The following is a 22,576-nucleotide window of genomic DNA, read 5'->3' as shown; positions in this document are numbered from 1 at the left end:
AGCCTTCTGTCCTAGAGATCAGCTTTCTAAGCAACAACCTATTTTCAGCCCAACTGCTGGATATCCCCACTATTTCAGCTGATTACTTGCTTGAACTTGCTCCTTTCAGACAAAGCTCACAGCTGCCTCATTAAACATCCTACATCCCTTAATAAACAAGTTCAGTGCTCAGCCCTGTGTCCCTATTTGTGGAGCTCCCTGTTTTGCTGCCAGTACACTGCTCTGTCTTCTTGAGGAATCCTGAGGTAGCATAAAAGCAGTTTAATTTCAGTAGAATTTACCAAATATCTACTGTGATGTAGTCTTTGGGCCTGGTGCTAGGGATTAAATGTGAAAAAATAGAATCCCTAACCATCAGAGAGAATATAGAAATCTTAGAGTTGAAAGGAACCTCAAACTTCTTTGTTCTAACTCTTCATTTTCAAAAGAGAAAATATGTCCATGAAGATTAAATACCCCCCAAAGGCCACACCCCAGCAATCCCTCCAGTATACCTCATTACTCACTCTGATCAAAAGCAAGCGTTGTCTCTGACTACAACTTGTAAAAATTGTATGTTATCCAGTAATTTGCCTTCCCTAATAAAAAGCTACAAAATGCTTCTAGAATTTAAGTTTTTAAAAGACCAAAATGGACAAAGGACACCAAACAGTTTATAAAAATGTTCCCTATGAATAAAGAAATGCTAATAAGACCAGCTCATCATTTTCTTCTTGTCAGACTGGGAGGTCATAAAAAAGACTGATAATATATATTTCTGACAAGAGTAGGGGAAAACATTGGCTTTCCTAAAATGTTGGTGGAAACATAATTGGTTCAACCTTTTTTAAAGGGCAATATGACAACTGTTTACTGAATTTTAAAACTGTTTCTCCTTAATAAAAAAAAATCCACTTTTAGGTGCTTTTGCTAAAGAAACATTTGTGCATTTGCATATAACATATGGTCAAGGATATCATTATAGCACGTTCTATAATACACAAAAATCGGAAGGATAATAAGAGTTAACATTTATGAAGCATTTACTATGTCCCAGGTATTCTTCTAAGAATGTTATTCATGTGTCTAATCCTTCCAGCAATACTATATGCTATTATAGGTACTATTATTGTTCACATTTTAATGAGGATAGAGGCTAAGGCCCAGAGATAATGAATTTTTTGTTGAAGGTCACACAGCTAAGAAGTGACGGGTATTGCAAAATTTTTTTCCCATTCTGTTGGTTGCCAATTCACTCTAATGATTGTTTCTTTTGCTGTGCAGAAGCTCTGGAGTTTATTATAGGTCTTCACATGTACCCCAAAGCCTAAAACGCAGTAAAATATATATTTTTTAAAAAAAGTGATGGAAGCAAGGATTTGAATCCACATGGTTCCTACTCCAGAGGTCATGCTTATAGCCAGTGGCTTACTAAGTAAATTAGGGTATTTCTAAACAATAGACTATTGTTAAATCCAGAATATACCACCCTTTTTAATAGTAGTTAAAAGAATGAACAGTAGCTAAAAAGAATAAAGTACAAGAAAACGGTAATTGATGAATACTTTATTAATATGATAAAAAACTAGAATCTTAAAGAGAAAATGAAAAGCTTTCTCACTAAAGAGAGTAACAAGAGAAAGATGCCTATCTCCACTACTATTTAACATGGTGTTAAAGTTATTACCAATGCAATTAGATAAGGGAAAGCAATTAGAAGCATAAGAATTGGAAAGTAAAAGATAAAACTATTCCCATTTATATGAAAAAAATACCACCAACAGTAAGAGCATTCAGTCAAATTGCAGGTTATAATATCAACACTCAAAAATGAGCTTTCAGCTGTACAAATAAAGGCCAGTTAGTAGATATAATGAAAGAAGAGACTCCACTTATGATAGCAAACAATACAGTACCTTGGCATAAATTTAACAAGAAATGTTTATCTCACATAGATTTTGGACTAAAAAAAAAAAATAAAACTGAATATATAAAAACAGAATTGGCTGGGGGTGGTGGCTCACCCATGCCTGTAATCCCAGCACTTTGGGAGGCTGAGGCAGGCAGACTGCTTGAGTCCAGGAGTTCAAGACCAGCCCGGGCAGCATGCTGAAACTCCATCTCTACTAAAAATACAAAAAATTAGCTGGGCAAGGTGGTGCATGCGTACAGTCCTAGCTACTCAGGAGGCTGCAGTGGGAGGATCATCTGAGCCTCAGAGATCAAGGCTGCAGGGAGCTGAGATCATGCTACTGCACTCCAGCCTGGGCAACTAGAATGAGACATGAGACCCTTTTTAAAAAAGAAAAGAAAAAGCAGAATTGAACAAATAACAGGACATACCAAGCTCTTGACTAAGGAGACTTATTCTAAAAATGTCAATTCTTCCTAAATTAATTTATGAATATAATATAATCTCAATAAAAATATCATCAGGTTTTTCTGAAGCTAGATCAGCTGATTATTAAATTCCTTTGGAAGGAAAAATTGGAACCCTCATACATTGCTGTTGTGTGAATATAAAATGGTGAAAGCACTTTGGGAAAATGTCTGGCAGTTCCTCGAAGTATTAAACATACAGTTACCATATAATGCAACAATTGCATTCTAGGTATATACCAAAAAGAAATAAAAACATATGCACATGTAAAAATGTGTACTAAATAGTGAAAAAAAAAGCATTATTCATAATAGTCAAATTGTGGAAACAAGCTAAACGTCCACCAGCTGATGTACAGATAAACAAAATGTAGTATATCTATATAATAGAATACTATTCAGCAATAAAAATAAAGTATCAATATATGCTACAACATGATGAACCTTGAAAACATTACATTAAATGAAAAAAAAATCACACAGGAATATATATGATTCTATTTATGTGAAATAACCAGAATTATTTCTTATGCTTTAAAGCTATTTATATTTTATTTTTTATAAGCCTTTTAAGCCTAAGAAAAAATGCTCAAATTTGCTTGTAATCAGAGAAATATACATGAACACTATATTAGAATACCATTTGTCATCTATCTGATTAGGAAAAATTTTAAAAAACCTGGCAATGACTTTGCTAGTGAGGCTACAGTGAAAGAGACACCCTCATAAACTGCTGGCATGACCCCTTATGTATGGGTATTTGACAATATCTAGCAAAAATACATATATATTTAACCTCTGAACTAGCAATCCTACTTCTAAAAATCTATTCCAAAAGTATACTGGGAAAAAATGAAAACATTTATGCATAAGGTTATACATTACTGCATTATTTATAATTACAAAATTGTAATTATAAATAATGCAGTAATGTATAACCTTATAATGTAAACAATTCAAATGCTGATCAACAGGGGACTGGCTGATTAAACTGGAACATCCACAAAATAAGAGTTCTATTCAGCTATATAAAAGAATGAAGACTATCTCTATCTACTCAAGGATAAACTATTAAGTCAAAAGCAGGACAAGGAATAGTGTTTATGTAGTAAGGGTAGAAGATAAGGGAGAAGATATATATATTTTTTCCTATATATTTTTAAATTTAATGAACTAAAGAATATATTAAAATCTTTTTTTAAATTCTAACTTATGAGGTAAGATTAGGAATAAGATGGACAAGATGGATGATAATTAGAATCTGAACTTCTTTGAATATACATTGTTTCATTGATTTTGACCTGAAGTTTATATATAATTTTTAAAATCTCACTTTGAGGTAAGAGGAGCAATCTCTAAAATCTAAAAACAAATGAATCACATAAACCTGTGTTTTCAATTGATGATATCGGCACACAGACTATTTCACTTATCTTTTAAAAAAATAATTTGCCTGTAGCCCCCAGCTACTGAAGAGGCTGAGGTAGGAGGATCACTTGAGACCAGGAGGCAGAGGTTACAGTGAGTCGAGATCATGCCACTGCACTCCAGCCTGGGCAACAGAGCAAAAGCCTGTCTCAAAAATAATAATAATAATAATGTGACTTTACTTATTTATTATGATATACTCTAAGCAGAGAAAAACTTTTTTTTTTCAAATGTTGGTAATAACATACTTCTTCTAAGTCTGTTGTGTATATACTGTATAATTAGAAAAGAATACTGTGTTGATGTCTTTCAGCATAGAAAAATAAAATACACATTTAAGATCAATAAAGTAAAAATTCTAGACTCTTGAATTTAAATAGAAAGTAACAGTATATACTCATGATTTACTGTATCTTTAAAAGCCATATATATTTCCTAGTTCTGCCCATTAAAAGAAAGAGAGGGGCTTGAGGGTGAAGCAGGTAGGTAAGTAGTAGACAGATAATAAATAGACAGACAGACAGATAAATAGATGACAGACAGATATAGATCTTTATGTACAGCTCTATAACTCCTTATGCACAATTCTAAAATCCAAAAAGCTTTAAAAAATAATGTTTGTAATTCATTTGATAGTCAACTTGAAATGAACTGACATGAAAAAAAAACAGACATATATTTACTGCAGATACATTAATTTATTTGATTATGGGGTGTTACCTCAAATTCTATTTGGAATGTTATTTAACTTTTTAAAATTTAAAAATTTTTCATTGCCACAATAGACTGTCCCCAAGAGGTGGGATAAGAGTTTGTAAACTTGTGTTTGTCTAGAAAGGGTCAAACCATTAAGTAAATAAAGCAAGTTACAAATTATTATGTATTGTATGGTTCCATTTTATAAGCACATGATCACTAATTAATGTCAATAATCAAATATGGGGAAAAAGGGCTTTTAAAAAAACAGTAGTTGTTAATAGTTTCATACAGGGACTTTCACTTTGAATGTTTTATATTTCAATTTTTCCATATTTTGCTAACATGTATATATTACTTTTTAATTTTAAAAGGTATGGTCTTATAATTAAAAATAAAAGACTCTTTAAAATACACATTAAAATATATAGAAGTATTCTAAATGAGGGAGCAACATTGAGTTAAAAGCAAGTACTAATTCTCCCCTTTTAATATGGCTGACAAAACACCACCTTGCATAATTGTTTTTTGATACAACTTCCAAAATTACATTCCTTAACTTAAAAAAAATATGTTCTGAGCATGTAATATGTGAACAGTATTTTTAATATCAACACTGTAGTGGGGAAATAACAATAACAGTAAGAAAACCTTGCCCTCTTCTTTTTTTATGCATTTTCAAACTCAAATATTCATGGATTTCTTTTCCCCCTAAATACTTAAAATTGGATTTCATTGTGCCAGTTTCCTCTTTTGACAAATGTAGATAATAAGCGATAATAATAACAACCACTAGAGGGTTGTTGTGAGGATTAAATGGATAACAAATGTGTAAATCTTGCTTTTATGAGTGCCCACTCTTGCTAAATGCTCAATAAATACTAGCTGCTTTTATTATTATTTTTGTTGTTCACTAAGTCAAAAGTCTGTTACAGTCCACTACGTTTTGGGGATCTGGAAGAACCTCCGAAGTGTTCACCATACTGTTTTCTATATATTTTCTATATTAGAAATATTTTCTATATTAGATAAGACAGCTGTGCCTTGTTAATTTGAGTCGGTATGTTATCTTGGTAATGAAATTTTTTTTGTGGGGGTAGGGGAGAAGAGTTTTATATAAAAGTTTTCATTCAAATCAAACTTCTAAAACTTGAAAACTGACTTTTTGTCTTTGTAAATGTTAGTCACTTAACACAGTGTTTTCGATTCCGTGTTTATTATATATAAAATATCTTTTTAATAATATACAAACATTTCTTAATAGAAAATGTCATATAAACATAAATTACATTATTTTAAAATACTAGTAGTTTGATTAAACTGTAAAATGAAAAGTTATCTTATTAGCAACAATGGTGCCCTTCACTAGCATGAATATACTTTCAACATAATCATACAAAGTAAAAGCAGTAAAATACTTTAAAATACTATGTCTTAAAAGCATAATGACTTAAAAAGGGATAATTTAGCATACAGAGTTCATTCTGAAACATAATCTTGATTACAATATCATATAATTCTACCCTAATATAAAGAATATTAAGCAACATGATATTTTTATATCCTTACTCACCCTTTTTCATATGTGAATTCATCTTTCAGAGAATTAGCTGATGATTCACCAATAAAGACAGATGGAATGTCAATTTTCTTTAGTATTTCAACTGTATAAAAGAATAATAAAATTATTCTTAAAAGCCCATACTTAGTGTATAATCAACTTAACTTTCTTCATAATAGCAGCAAATGCAACTGGAAACAATTACAATCAACTTTAATTGCCTATTGCTTGATTTTTCCAGATTGCAGATTTTACTTATCATCAAAATGGTTGAGAAACATAACATTTACAGTAACAAAGCTAACATTTTGCACATATACATTACCTGAATTGTCTCAATAATCTATGAGATTGAGATGTAATTTTTATTTTTAATATTTCCATTTGATTTTTCCCTCTCTAGACGTAATTTATTAGAGAAGAAAGATGAAGGAAGAAATTTTAGGTTTCCTTCCCACACATAACTTAATTACTAAATGAAAAAGAGAAAAGCTTATTTTACGTACCCATTTCCAGGAGCCAGAGAATATAAGAAAAGACAACTTCGCAGCAATCTAAAAAGTAATACCACATTTCTCTGGCTTTCCAGAGAACAGCTGACAGGAATTGAGAAGGGGAATAGAAGGGAATAGAGTAGGAAAGCTGGGTAAATTTCTACTTCCTCTTAAGCCTGGAGCTCATAGCAAAGCTTTGTGTTTGATTGGTATCTTAAGATATTTGACTTTTATACCCATATGCAAAACCAAAATCAAACACCACCCAAAAAGAATTTTGTAAAAATTACCCATTACTCAGGAATAGAAATAAAAACAATCCTCTTAATGTGTGAATAGAAAAAGCAGCCTCATTATTAGCTGTGAGTTAATTTAACACATTTGGCTTTAGAGAAAGCCCATTTGTTCCCTTTTTATAGTTTTCAAAATAACTTTGTTCTGCGTTTTAAAAGCAATGCATATTCACTATGCATTTAAAAGCAGGGGGGGAGGCAAGTAAAGAAAAAGAAAACAAAACCATAATCCTTCCCATCCAAGGACAAATGTTTTATTTGTAGTAATAAGCAGTTCTGTAAGTTGCGACAAATACAATTATAACCACAACCACAATTATGATCTAGAATGTTCCATCACCCACCAAAATTCCCTCATATAGTAAACCCCTCCCCTTAAACCCATAAACCACTGATCTATTTTGTTGTTGTTGTTTTCATCCTTATAAAGACAAAGTTTAAAATCTCGATATACTTGGTAGAGTAAGGTTTTTTCCACTTCTAGATTATTTTATGCAAATACAAACATTCAACTCTCACACATTCTCTCTCTTTCTCTCTTATACACACACAGACACACCAGGAAAAAACATGTAAGCCCCAAAGCCCAAATGGGCAGAAACCAAAAATATTAGTCAAGAAATATTTAATCCCTATTTTTATATCAATGTGATCAATATAATTTTATTTTTTATATCAATGGGATCACGTAATTTTTTAAAGTGCAAGCACTTTTTCTACACAATGATACAACTCAGATATCCTGTTATGTCAATAAATACAGATCTACCTCATCATTTATTTTTATTTATTTATTTATTTATTTTAGAGACAGGATATTGCTACGTTGCTCAGGCTCCAGTGCAGTAGCCACTCACAGATGCCACCATTGAGTACTACAGCCTGTAACTCCTGGGATCTAGCAACCCTCATGTGTCAGCCTCCCAGGTAGCTGGGGCTACAGGCACTATTTCCTTTTTCTTAATAGATGCAGAGGTATTAAGACCAAATATATTTTTCATATTTAGGAGATATTTTCTATCTTGCTAAGATATTTTCTCTACCACGTATGAGTTTAAAGCTTATTTTGGTACTTAAAACTTGGAATTATATACCCTGTGTATGATGCTTTATTCGTTCATGAAGATGCTTTTGGTTTGTAACTACTGGCAATAATATTGGAAGTAACCTAGCTTCTTTGAATTACGTTATCTAAAGAGATGCAGAAAGCGTCTTACTTTAATAAAATGATTAAGAAAAAGGTGAAAATACTGTATACAAATATGAGTACCATCTTGAAAATGGCAACATTATCTACCGAAAACAAAACTAAGTATGTTTTACTTCAAAAAATACTTCTAAAACACTCTAATTTTGATCTGTAAAACAACTCAGTGAAGTATATACTAACAAACAAAGATAAATTATAATTTGAATGACCCAACCCCAACTTCTCCAGATTCATATATCCAATTGCCCATTCAGTATCTCCATTTGATTGCCTAATAGATGTTTCAAACAAAGTTTCTCAATTAAACTCTGAATGTCTCCTTTCCCTCAATCTATCAACTCTATTTCTCATCTCTGTAAACAGCATAGCCATTCACTTCGTTTCTCAGGCTAAACATCTTGGAGTCACCCTTGACCCCTCCTTTTCCCTTACTCCCTATACTAAATCCTGTCAATTTCAAAATATAGCCATATTCCTATCACTTCTCATTACTTTAACTACTATTACTTCAAACCACCATGACTCTTGCTTGGCTGCTTCAGCAACTTTCTAAATATTCTCTCTGTTGGCACTTTTGCTCACCTTTCACCTTCAGTGTTCTCTCCAAATAACAGCAAAAGCGCTCCTCTTATAAAATATGTCATATTACCTTACATACCTGTTTAAAACTTATTTATTTATTTGGAGATGGAGTCTCACTCTGTTGCCAAGGCTGGAGTGCAGTGGCACGATCTCAGCTTACCACACCCTCCACCTCCCAGGTTCAAGTGATTCTCGTGTCTCAGTCTCTCGAGTATCTGAGACTACAGGTGTGCATGCCACCACAGCTGGCTAGTTTTTTATATATTAGTAGAGACAGGGTTTCACCATGTTGCCCAGGTTGGTCTCAAACTCCTGAGCTCAGGCAATCCTCCTGCCTTGGCATCCCAAAGTGCTAGGATTATAGGCCTAAGCCACTGTGCCCAGCCTAAAACTTATTTAAAATAAATTCCAAAGTCTTTATCATGGCTGACAAGGCCCATCATATTTGACCCCTTGCTCCTTTCTCTAATCTTATCCCCTGCCACTCCCTCCCTTGTTCACTACTCCAGCTATTGTGGCTTTATGCCATACTTTGGAAACAGCAAGCATGCTTTATCTTCAGTTGTTGTGCTTGTTGTTCCCCCTCTTTGGAATACCCTCCCCTTCAGAAATCTGCATGACTCAGCCTTTAACTTTAGATCTGTGCCTAAATTGCAATACCTCACAGAAGCTTTCTCTGACCACCCTATCTAAAATAGCTGCCTTCCCTTCATCTCTGTCATTCTATATCCCCTTATGCTGATGTTTTTCTTCATAGCATTTATCTCTACTTTACATTATAGCACATCTACTTGGTTATGTGTTCATTTCTTCTCTCCTACCCTAGAATGCAATAAAATGATAATAATCACAAATAATAACAGCTGAACAACCGTTAAATGATTGCTAAGAACCAGGAAGTTTTCTAGATGCTTAACAGGCCTTAATTCATTCAATCCTCATAGTAACTCAATGACTTAGGTACTATTATTATCCCAGTTTCACAGATCAGAAAAACAGAAGCATATAGGTATTAGGTAATGTACCCAAGGTCATACAATTACTAGGTGGTAGAGCTAGGATTCAAACCCTGACAGGCAGTACCCAGAAAGCACTTTCTTAACTACTATACTCTACTACCTCAATGAAAGATATGAAGGTAGAGCCTCTGACTGTATCACTTGCTATAGTCACAGTGCCTAAAACACTGCAGAATAGGCTGTCAAAAAGCATTTGTTGAAGGAATAAAGCAAAGGAAAAAAAAGAGAAAAAAATGACACAGAGATATTAATAACTTGACCTGGTTATACAGTTAAATATTTACAGTTTGGACTCAAACTTAAGGATTCTGACTCCTTATCTAGGCTCCTCCCACTCTGCCATTGCATGAGTTTTCTCACATACCTTCTCTCACGTGATTTTTACAAATTTGTCAGGTAAAATAATTGTTAAAATTATTTACACTATTATAGATGAAAATAATGAGCTTATAAAGATTAAGTAACTTTACACAGGTACCTGGTTCATATATTAACTAGCCTGGTTTAGAATAAACCACATATTTCCTGGTTCTAAAGTTGGTATCCTTCCTACCACTTTCCGCTGTTTACTAAAGATAATGAATGTTATTGGCTCACTGAATTAATCCATTCTGTTCCTGGCTGAAATAAAAAATTGGTACATTCTTTACATGAAGTATCAATAGGAAGGGGCTTTTAAAACTTCCTTTTGTTTCCAATGTTAGTATCTCTACTTGGTATAAGACACCGGTATTCCTAGGGAAAGCCTTGAAGAGGGACAGATACAAGCCTCTTTTGATAAATCCATGCTTTTCTTACCTCTACCAAGTAATAGCACGGATGAAAATGGTAAAGACCTTTACAACATTTGTCTCTGAACATATTAAATGTTTAAACACATACACAAAGATGGAGCAAAATATCATAGAAAATAATCTAAGCAATGAAGTCAAGAACCAAAATTCTGAGCAGTCTTTGAATAACAACTCAGTTGAAACAATTCCATAGCAACAGCAGGCTTATATGGTTATGTGCAACTTTTAATATTGAACATATTCTCTTTAGGAGCTGACATGATTATTACAAAAAATGTTTACGGTATTATAAAGACAAAATAAGTAATAAAGGGAACTGACAATTTCAGCCTACAAAAGTTTTACTGAAAACATGTCACAGGAGTAAATAGTTTACAAATAATAATCAGTTCGTTCAATCCAAAACATATTTATCTCTTGAGAAGGTGTTGAAGATTTGCTAAATCCTTACACAAAGAGTAATTAACTTGCTCAAAGTCATACAACTGATACAAGTAGGATTTGATTTTGAATTCAGGCCTATCTATTTCCAGACTATGCATGCTTTCCATTTTGCCAATAAGTGTATACAAATCACAACAGTTACTGACCCTGGGATGTATCAAGTGGGATAATTTTGAGACGGAGTTTCGCTCTTGTTACCCAGGCTGGAGTGCAATGGCGCAATCTCGGCTCACCGCAACCTCCGCCTCCCGGGTTCAGGCAATTCTCCTGCCTCAGCCTCCTGAGTTGCTGGGATTACAGGCATGTGCCACCATGCCCAGCTAATTTTTTGTATTTTTAGTAGAGACGGGGTTTCACCATGTTGACCAGGATGGTCTCGATCTCTTGACCTCGTGATCCACCCGCCTCGGCCTCCCAAAGTGCTGGGATTATAGGCGTGAGCCACCGCGCCCGGCCTGGATAATTTTTTTAAGAGGGAAATAGTTAAAGGAGGAGAAGTAAAATGTGTCATATTGGCAGTAATAACATTACCAGTTCATTTGATAAGTAAACTCACTTCATCAAGTAAGTCCTATAATTCCCATGTAGTAGCTGTCTAACTATTCCTGAAATGCTAAAACTTCTTATACGTACTTAATGGATTTACAGTCATGAAGATTAAATCAGCTAGGAGGTTAAAATAATAATTTAAAATATAAAGAAATTCACTAAGAAATACATTAATAAATTTTACTTTTTATATATTATAATTTTGCCTCACTATATCAGGGTTAAGAAGGACAAAAACAACAGAAAACATTGTCATAGGCTAAAAGAAGACTTTCTGGTTAAGAAATATAAAATATGTCCCATTCAGGGTGTAGTTATTTAAACTCCTAAATACATTCCAATGTTTTCTATCAGTCTGTAGCTTTATGTCTATACTTTGCTCTACTTTGAAAATATGAATCAATAGGACTTAGTAGCAAAAGATATTATGGTTATGCACTAATAAAATAAATTCTAATCATGAGTGTTGACAGTAAATCATCTTATATCAATTAGAAAGGTTTTGATAATACCCCATAGTGCCCTGAGTCAAAGAAACTACATTAACTGAGGCATACAGCTTAAGTCAGTGTCTTATTATAGCCAGTTATTTCACTAAAATTGGCTCATTTTTCCCTACAAGCTAATAATTAGTAGAGAGTAAGGAAAGACATTCCCATCTGAAATGAAAAACTATGAACATGCCAATGTATGACAAAGGACAAATAACCAACTGGTATAAGAAAGCACAAATATGTGGCTTTGAAATTCCAGCAGGTTATAGCAGCTACTGAGTACCTCTACATATCCTAAAATGTGTAATGCTATGACTCTCTAAATAAATTACAAAAAGCCCTCTATGGCATTCTTAAGTCAGTATGTTTATCTCTATTAAAGCTGTTGTATCCAGTTTGGTTTTTACCAAAATATCAATAAATTAAACACATATGTTTAAAAAAACAGTTCAGAAAAGAAAAAGTAATTTTCATCTCTATTATGAATAAAATCATCCAAAGAGAATTAAGAATGGGGAATTATCTGATAGAGAAAAAAATCTGATTTTTAAAAAGAAAATGAGAGAAGGAAAATCCTGTTAATTTTTAGTTACAAATTATCTGTCAAACAGGAGAGAAGAAAAGTGATACCTGTACTTACTGTCGTTGGATCCCATGCTAATGAGGTCATCAGAATCAACATTGTGAACTATGGCTGCTTTGTATCCTGCTCTCTGTGCATTTAAAACCTGCAAATAAAAAAAAAAAAAAATCATGTTATAAGGAAGACAGTGGTTTGTCGTAATATCCCTCAACTCTATAAATCAACAAGTCTATACTACATATCTAGAACTGGATTATGAACATGTAGAAATAAATCTCAGGTATGTCTTGAAACATACAGATGTTTTACAATTGATTATCAAAAACTTCTTGAAGTAAATAAAGGATGAGGATATAAGCTAAAACATTAAAAGGACCCAAACCAATAAATCTGTGTTGCTCTAAAGAGGTAGAACTTGCAGTAATCAGGGTTAGGAGTTACCAGACCTAGAGCATTTAATTCCTACCTCTGCCCATATGAATTAGTGGGATGAATTTGAGCAAATTATTTCTTTTGTAATCCTCAGTTTCCTAACCTTTGAAATGAGAATGACAATGTTCTTCTCCTATGTAAAATAATAATTTTAAAATGCATAGTACCATGCCTAATACATAGTAATGAGTCAGATAAAAGCAATTCATATGGCTAGCTTGATCATCTAAAATATTCTGTAAAATTACTTTCTAAAGCTTTTTAAAAAATTAAAAATACCTGCAGGCAGAAGCTGCTTCCTCTAGCTATTTGATCTTTCTTAAAGCTAGCCTCCAAAATAGTAACATTTGCACCATAAGAATATAGTTGGATGTGTGGCAGAATTTTCTTACATGAAAGATCTAGAAAGTGTCAAAACATGTTATTACATTTCATTTTAAAAATAATATTCTAAGTAAAAATAAACCCAGACCTAAACTACTTATTGTATGACCTTTAGACTATTAGCAAAAATGAAGGATCAGATCATTATTTGCATATTGGTTGAATAAAATAAAAATTGGCAGGGCAAACATACATATACATAGTTTTGAATACTTGAAATACTTTCAAATATATAGAGTTCTGGATACTAATTATAGTAAGAAACTCTTGAAGTACATTACCTTATGAGCATTGCATAATGGTATGTCTCAAAGCGTTTGAGTGTTAAGTGTTCTTAAGAAACAGGTGTATTAATTTTTTAGAAGAATTTCCAGGTCTAATATTAGCTCTGTTTTAGTTATCGGCATTATAATGACTCAACACTCTGCTATAATTCAATAAAAATAAAACCTGAGTCATGTTCCAAAGGTCCATGGAAAGCCCAGAGAGTCAAGTTCCCAAAAGTAAAAAGGATGTGCAATTATTCAGACTCTGGATCTGAAAGCTAGGTAAGAGAAATGAGGTCTACATATTCAACCCCAGTAAGGTCAGTTGGCTTGGCACAAAGAAAAATTCTCTTCTACACTTGTATTCTTGACATCTCTAAAACTACCCCACCAATTCCAGTTAGATTTCTGAAAAGGACAACAGTGTGGATAAATCAGAATAATATTATCCTATTACTGAAAAAAACTAAATCTGTAGGAGATATCACTACCCCAAGAAATTAATACTTGGTTCATCTTACAGCCTCCATAGCACCTATGAAATAGCCTGACACAGGGTAGGCACTTATTAAATATTACTTAAATAAATTCAACGTATTTTTTAAATGTGCTTAAATTAATTGCTCATAACATTACACACACAGGAGATAAAATCAGGCAGAAAGTGATTTTTTTGAACTAATTAAAATAATATAAATTGTTCACTGGCACAGGACTTACTGCTCTAACGTAGGAATAATGGCAAGAAATCAACCAGTCAACAAAACTGTAACAAGTATGTTTTGGAGTTGTGCAAAGAAGGGTCAATAATCAAAAAAGTAAGTTTGGCATTTTTGCATATGAGTACATGTTTTATTTTTAGGTGGATTTTGTTATTCAATGAATATTGAGAAAATGCCAGCCCCCCACAGCCTCTTCCCCTTAGATATCATTATTTTCCAAAGGGAGGAAAAAAATAATCTCTTAGGAATGCAGTTTATAAATCTTAAATATTTGTTACATATATTAACTTATTATTTATGCATTATATTGCCATGGCAGTACAGACTTCACTTGGCTTTTATTTAAACAAAAGTACACTCAGTTGGGGTTACTACTAGTTTATCTGATGCTTTCATGACCATTTTAACTTTTGTCAAAAAGCTAACCAAGGAACTGAGGAGAAATGTTTCTTTCCACACCCAAAAAATAACTGTTGCCAAAAACACAAGAAATATAAAATTAGACCAATACTAAAAGCTGTTTCCTCCTAATGCAAAACTTAAGTTTTAAATTTCTTTTTAAAGCCAACCAGTGCACACAGTCATTGAAATTACATAATTTAATTTTTTTCCCTGAGTAAAAATATATACAAAAGCAAACATGCAACATGTTAGAACACAGAGAAAGGTGGTCTCAGGAACCACAACAATGAGTAAAAACTATACCTGAATTCAGCAAGTAGTTGCTGAGCTTACATAATGAGTAAAATAACTATATCCATACTAGGCACAATGTGAAACCTGAGGGTCAATCAAAAAGCCATTATCCTTCACTGGCAGTCAGGATTTGTTTAAAAACAAACAAACAAACAAATGAATGAATGAAAGTTATTACCCTTAAGGAAATTTCAATACTCATGGATAGCCAAACAGGTCAATTGCTTTCTTGACCCTGTGTAGAAACCGGCTTTGTCTTGTGAATGCCTATCAGTACTTCAAATTCCATCATCTCCATTAAGCCTGTCCTATCCTGTACCCCTATGCCAAATGTACCCACATTAATTTCTCCCTGCTTAGAGTATTTATATCAATCTATTTATATTTTTCTTCAATATCTTATATAGTGTTTTATACTTACACATATTCATGTCATATCCCAGGGGTCCCCAACCTTTTTGGGCCAGCGACTGGTTTTGTGGAAGACAACTTTTCCACCAGGGAAATGGTTTCAGGATGAAACTGTTCCATCTCAGATCATCAGGCATTAGTTAGATTCTCATAAGGCGCATTCAGCTTAGATCCCTTGCATGCACAGTTCACAGCAGGGTTCACATTCCTATCAGAATCTAATACTGCCACTGATCTGACAGGAGGCAGAGCTCAGGCAGTAATGCTTGCTTGCCCATTGCTCATCTCCTGTTGTGCAGCCCAGTTCCTAACAGATAGGGGCCCACGGCCCAGGAATGGGGGACTCCTGTACTATCCCACTTCCCAAACAGGTCTTCAGGAGGTACTTAAATCTGCAACTGTCTACATAAAACTTTTCTAGAGAGAAGAGACAAAGTAATAATCTTGCAAGAGGCTTTCTTACTCTCAAATTATTACAAACAATCAATATAAATGAATAGATTTATAATAGTCTATCATGTTTAACTAAATCTAGCCATTAGGCTCTTAAGACATATTTCTCCTAAGGTGTACCAAGCAAGTTAGGAGAAATATGTCTTTCACACATCCAAAATGCACTTGTTTCTATAAAAACAGTTTCAAATTATATGAGTATCAAAAGCTGTTCTCCGTTAATTTAATAATAAAACTCCTAAAATAGAAACCTTGGGAAACCACTAAAATGGGAAGAAATTCTGTAGGCATAAGTGTGATCTCCAAAAAAGAGAAGCATGTTTTCAAAAATGCAGCAAGTATGAAGGCTTTCCCAAAGTTTTTGTTGTTGTTTTTATTGATTTTTTAAAATAGAGAAATGAAATTAAATCAAAGAACACATTAACATATGGACTAACAGGCTTATGAATACAAACAAGGAAAATATATCCATGTTTATGAACTATAAAACTCATGTGTCAGTCAAGTTAAATTACATTTTCAACTAAGCAGCAGCTGGTATTTTTAAGAACACATGAGGCAGAAATAAATTTTAAATCATTTAGTAAGCATTTGCAAAGTTTCCTATTCATAAAACGCAACCTCAAACACATGGTGTCAGATGGAAGCAAAGAACTTAAAGATTCATGAAACAAAGCATGCACAGGGAACAAATCTAAATCCAAAACAACCATCAAAACTGAAAACTACATTATAAAGCCTTCTAAATTGTACTGGCAATCTGCCTTTTTAAGGACACTGATCAGAGCGGTTAGCTCAAATTGTGGTAAATGCACTGAGTATTTTACATCCAATAAACAGATTAGATGCAACTAAATTATATAAACCAGGTGGTACCTAACCAAGAGGTTTAAAGAAATACGGAATTGCTCGCTTGTTGTAATAAATAGCAAGTCTGTCAGAAGACAGCAGATTGCTAATGAAAGAGTCTTCAATAAGACAGGTTCTAAAAGGAACCCTGGGAACAACACAATAATTCATCTTATTTCTAAACTGAAAAAATTCATAATACTGACACTAATAAAACATGCCTTATAAGAAAATAGAAATGATTATGCTGTTGAGATGATCATGTATAGAGATCTTTTTAAAAGAAACCTCTCTGTGCTAGTGCCTTATACATATTATCCCTAATATTTAAGACAACTCTACAATGCAGGTATTCTTTTCTATCATTTAGAAATGAGGAAAGATAGGTAAGTGTAACTACCGTAAGCTCACACTTAGGCAGGGCTGAGATTTAAACACTGCTTTGTCCGGTTAGATAGAGAAGCATGGGGTTGCCCAATGGATCAGGATGAGGCCCAGGATCACTAACCTTATATAACATTTTACAAATATTCAGAAAGAGGAATTGAACTAAGAAAGCATCAAGATGCTAACAACATTAATCTTAAAATCCTGTCGGCAAAATAAAATCTATAAACAGAACAACACAAGCCAAGAAGAAATATGTTAAAATATTGTGGGATAGTTGATCAAAACTTAGAGGAAAAAAGGCTGTGGGATGAAATACCTATGGCAGATTTTATGAGACTTGAATTACACCTCAACAAAAAGAAAAAGTTCTGGTTAACAGTGGGAAAAGTTGGGGAAAGTTTTTCATATGGGAAGAGAGCCACAACAGGGCAAATGGCATGTTCACATTCAAAACAAAACAAAAAACACTGTGACCTGACTTAAAGAAGAGTGTTACTGAAAGGCAGAACAGCAGATTAGTAAAAGTACAGACTCTCGAAACTAGGGCTCAAATCCTACTTCTATTAGACATGCAAGTGATTTAATGCCTATATTACTAGTATTAAAATATATACAACTTAATTAAATTATTGTTTAAGGATTAAATAATTTAACATATGAAAAGCACTTAAAACAGTGCTCAAACAGGGCCTGGCACATACGAAGTAAGAGTTATGTTTATTGCCATTGCTATTAGTATTTATTGTTGGAGAGTCAGAAGTAAGAAGAGAGAGAAAAAAGGGATAGATTGTACAGTAAGTACCCTGCTCCTTAGAAAAGTAGTGTGTGGTCTCAGTCAAGAGTTCACAGTAGGCACTTGAATAAGGGGTTGACATGGCTAAAACACTGCTTTGGAACAATCTGGTAATGATTACATTGACTTGGAGAGGAGATACTGAAGACTCAGGAGCTATTATGACAAGGCAGGATGGCAGCAATGATGTGAAAGAATACCATCTCTTATTCTTCAAAACCAAAAACTTAGAGAACTTGGAGAAAGCCTTTGGCCAAAATGGGAAAGCTGAGAAACAGTGTGTTTTGATAGGAAAGCAGCAGAGACTAGCTTTAAGTATACTAAATTTGAGAGGTAGTAAGTTTTCCTAGGTAAGTAGAACACAACAGGTTAGGACTAAAGACAAAAACTTTCAGATTTTCAGCAAATTAATCTATTTATTCATTCAATAAATATTTGGGACAAATCTAGTCACCTTGTTGAAAACAAACTTCTAATAAAAAGCAATCCATTTACATTATTACATTTCCTATGATCTTTAATCCTCTTTGACATCTATATGCAAACTAAGTTAAGTGTACTTCATTGTTCCTTTGGGAAAAGATGTTGCAAATAAGCAGACATGTATATGTCCAAGTTACACACCTGCAAGAATGGTAAGAGAGGTGACTTTCCATGGTGAATTATAACCTTGAAGATAACCCAGTTATTTTATCAGACAGGAGTCTAGATATTCATGTAAAATGACACACACTTAGAACATTATTTACTTGAAATATAAATCTGCATTTCAAGTTCTAAAACTTTTATCTGAATTATAGCGCTGTTTTGCTTTCAAGGAGAAGAGAGTAAAGAGTAAAGAGAACTTTCTCTTGCATCTTGAATACCAGTTCAGCCACAGTAGAACAGGGCACTGAGTAGAGTCATGAGGCCCTCATTCCAGGCCCTAGCTTATGAACAACACTTCTAGATACACCATGGGCAGAAAGAGAACCTGCTGCTTTGAAAAGAAGGACCCAGTCCTGGCAGGATACCCAGGTAAGCCTTGGGCCCTGAGATATGCTGATTTTAGATATGCACATCCCCACCTGGAATACAAAAAGCCATTCTTATTTGTTTCAAGTACAGTATACCAAAAACAGAAGTCAAAATGGTTGGAACTTAAATTATTAAAGATCTTATGTTGGCCAGGTGCAGTGGTTCATGCCTGTAATCCCAGCACTTTGGAAGGCCGAAATGGGCAGATCACTTGAGGTCAGGAGTTCAAGACCAGCCTGGACAACATGGTAAAACCCCACCTCTACTAAAAATACAAAAATTAGCCAGGCGTGGTGGTGGGTGCCTGTAATCTTAATGTTCCACAGGTTGTTGACAATCAGAAAAAAGATTGATGCCTTTCCACATGATTGTTCCATGTTGAAACAATCGTTTTCTGCAACATCTCATCACAAAATCAAAGTTATTACTGTATAGGTCTTTGAATGTGGCTGTTTCCAGTATTATGAAGTTTAACATTGTAGCTGGAATATGATTAGTACCAAAGATAATAAGATGAATAACATAAAATTAACTTAAAATTTAAATTAAATTACATTTGTCTTTTATTCCCAGTGACATTAAGAAAATCAGAATAACCTTTATGTGCAGTTATTTCAGATGCTTGCTATAAATTAAAACTGCTTTAAAAAGAAATCTTTACTTTGTAATGAACCACACCAGCTGAACTATAAGTTAAAAGCTGCCTAAATATTTGTCAGAATTGGAATTTAAGACTAAAAAAGCTATTCATAAAATATTATCTAGTTACCTATGTATATTATATATTTAAAATAAAGTATCTAAGTTCATATTTTTTATATATTGATAGGATTTATATTTCAATCAAATCTTAATGATTTCTCATCCTAACATAGCTGAGGCCCCATTTCAGCCTACCCACCACTGAAAATAAAGCCTTTAGAATAACTTTTTGTGCAAATAGAAGATGTTAACTCTCTGTACTTTTAATCAATTTACTAGGAATTTCAAAAGTAACATGGGAACTCCCATTGCACTTGAAAAGTAACTGTGATGGAACAATTACAGTAAGAATCCTGATGTTCAGCGCCACCCAGTGACAGATCTCTGAGTATACTCCTCCTTTACTACCTAATAATTGTTTCTGGTATTGTGGGCACTGTACTAAAAGCTCAGCACACAGAACTGCATAAAACATAAGCTCTCCTCCCAAGAATCTAAAGTTAGAAAAGACACACTCATGGGTTTTTCAGGCTAGGATCAAGCAAGAGGTAATGAAAATAGTATTATGGAGCAAAAAGAAAGAATTAGAAAGACACAGTATTGCTCGGATTTGCTCTGGCCTTGCAAAGAACCTTTCCCATTGCAAGCTCTTATAAACACAGGACAAAAATGAGTAACTTTAATGAGCAATCACTTTATGGTATACTTAACAACATTTTATTTAAAACATTTGAAATCAGTGTAAAACCAGTATAAATAGAGAGCTTTCTCATTATGAAGATCAGCTCTTTTAGCATAATCTGCAGATGAAATGACATCTTGAAGATAAAAAATTACCAGGCCAGGCACAATGGTTCACGTCTGTAATCCCAGCACTCTGGAAGGCCAAGGTGAAAGAATCATTTGAGCCCAGGAGTTTGAGACCAGCCTGGGCAACATAGCAACACCCCCTCTCAACAAAACAAAATAAAAATTAGCCAGGCATGGTGGAGTGTGCCTGTAGTCCTAGCTACTTGGGAGACTGAGGTGGGAGAATCACCTAAGCCCGGAAGGTCAAGGCTGCAGTGAGCCGTGTTCATGCCATTTCACTCCAGCCCAGGCAACAGTATAAGACCCTGTCACAAAACAAACAACAAACAACAACAAAAACAAAAACAAAACAAAGACCTGATACAAAGGTCTTTAATGAAATCTGATTAAAGTTACACATTAGAAAGTAACAGGTCTCTCTTAAACTGAGTACACAGAAATTCATTTTACTCTTATTTAAATTGCACATATACACATTTACTTTTACTGTGTATGCTGTTTCAAAACACAAAATGTAAAAAGCCAAAACAAAAAAGAAAACAGCATAATACAGATACTGGATGGTTTTGGAGCCTGGCCTCTTATAACTATCTAGGTATAAATTGGGTTTTTGCAGTTCTAGCAATGTGCACAACTAGACCTTCACTTTAATGTCTACCTTCTAAGGATTCCCTGAAGAAAACACACTCTAACTTTGCTTCTAAGTCTTTCCAAGTGCAAAATGGAAAAGTTCTCTGAAAAACCTATTTTCTCTTCCTTCAGAATAGCCAACACGAAACAACAGTAAATTAACCATCAACCTGGACCCAAAATACCCTTTCTCCCCACCTAGATTTCCGATAGAGGAGAACAAGTACTTATTCTGTAAGGGAAGAAAATGAAATAAAGAAATGGGAGACAGACAGAATAGAGATATTGCGCACTACCTAGCTATGATCATCTTTTTGAGTCCAAAGAAATAAAAAGAAATTAAGAAGTAGAATCTCTTTCTCAAGTGATTAAAGCAATGCAGATGAAAATGGAGCAATAGATAGTTGAGATTCACATCAGGATTCAGATGTGAATGTAAATAATTTAAATTATTGGATAAAAATTTCTGGGAACTTTGCAATATCAAATAATCAATTATTGAAATAAGATCCAGAATTGTAGCAAGCAATCTTGCCACTATTACATTCCATTTCAACATTGTTCTTTTCTGCACATTATTTTAGGATTACTGCAGGCCATGTTGGGAATAGCTACTCCTCTGAAAAGAGTATCAGGCTCTTATGACATTTTAACTCTCATTAATATTATAGTTCAGTGATATAAACTATCATCCTCTATTTTGTTCCTGTCTTTCCTCCTTACCTAGATATTGTTCATTTACAATGTAGCTGAGTAATCTGAACATCTTGATTTTAATACATTTATTGCTTGGGTCCAAAACAAAACAGTAAGTCTCCTGAAAAGTATATGGTCTAGAATTCTGCCATCTGTGATAAAAGACAACCTATGTAAAAGTGTTGAAGCAAAAGAATGTTTGGGGAAAAGATATATAAATAAAGTTACTGGCATTACATTGCTTCATTAGATTTGCATAAAGCACATGTAAATTAATATTTTTCAGCTTTTTTCATTCATTGAATATTATCTTCCTGGTAAAAGAAGGGAATATTGCTTTGTTATTTTAATACTGAATAAATTTGTGTATAAAGCAACCTAATCATTAAAATGCAGGTAAGTTTACCAATTAAAGAGTGGAAGAAACAAAAGAATGAACAAATGAATGAATGTAGCACAAAGCTGTTTGACTGAACCACATAAGAACAGAACTGTTTCCATCATCGAGTATTCTTGAATATGCTCCTTTAGTGGAATCTTTTAAACATGATTCTGAAGTAGATTAATAACAAATGTTATAAATCACGTAGAAATATATAAATTATGAAAAATTAAATGATATTAAATGGCTTTCAGGTACTTTGCAGAGTTTACTTTCTACTTAAGGTCTTATCTACTTGCTTACTACTATCGAAATAGCAGTGCAGAGTATGTTCTGGGGACGACAAGTAATGTGTTTCTCTGGGGGCCTGAAAGGGAATAATGAAAGGTAAGCCTAGAAAGGAAAACTGGAAGACTACTTTCTGAGATAACAAAATCT

The 22,576-nt window shown here is 33.6% G+C and overlaps 1 protein-coding gene across 3 annotated transcripts in view; it reads right to left on the bottom strand.

The window, feature by feature from the left end:
- RNF13 (ring finger protein 13) overlaps window positions 1-22,576 on the bottom strand; it is a 148,817-nt gene that overhangs the window by 56,198 nt on the left and 70,043 nt on the right. For 2 of the 3 annotated variants that reach the window (XM_017522820.2, XM_017522821.2), the window contains exons 5-6: window positions 12,563-12,650; window positions 6,056-6,146 (exon numbers count right to left, since the gene is read on the bottom strand). In XM_017522820.2, the coding sequence (XP_017378309.1) occupies window positions 6,056-6,146; window positions 12,563-12,650 (179 nt within the window). Of the gene's footprint in view, window positions 1-6,055; window positions 6,147-12,552; window positions 12,651-22,576 lie in introns of all 3 variants that reach the window. The other variant, XM_037736421.1, reaches the window with a different exon arrangement.

This window comes from Cebus imitator, unplaced genomic scaffold, assembly GCF_001604975.1.
Source record: "Cebus imitator isolate Cc_AM_T3 unplaced genomic scaffold, Cebus_imitator-1.0 Scaffold25, whole genome shotgun sequence".
NCBI lineage: Eukaryota > Metazoa > Chordata > Mammalia > Primates > Cebidae > Cebus > Cebus imitator.
The sequence above is the reverse complement of the archived record's forward strand: the minus strand, read 5'-3'. Positions and strand labels throughout refer to the sequence as shown.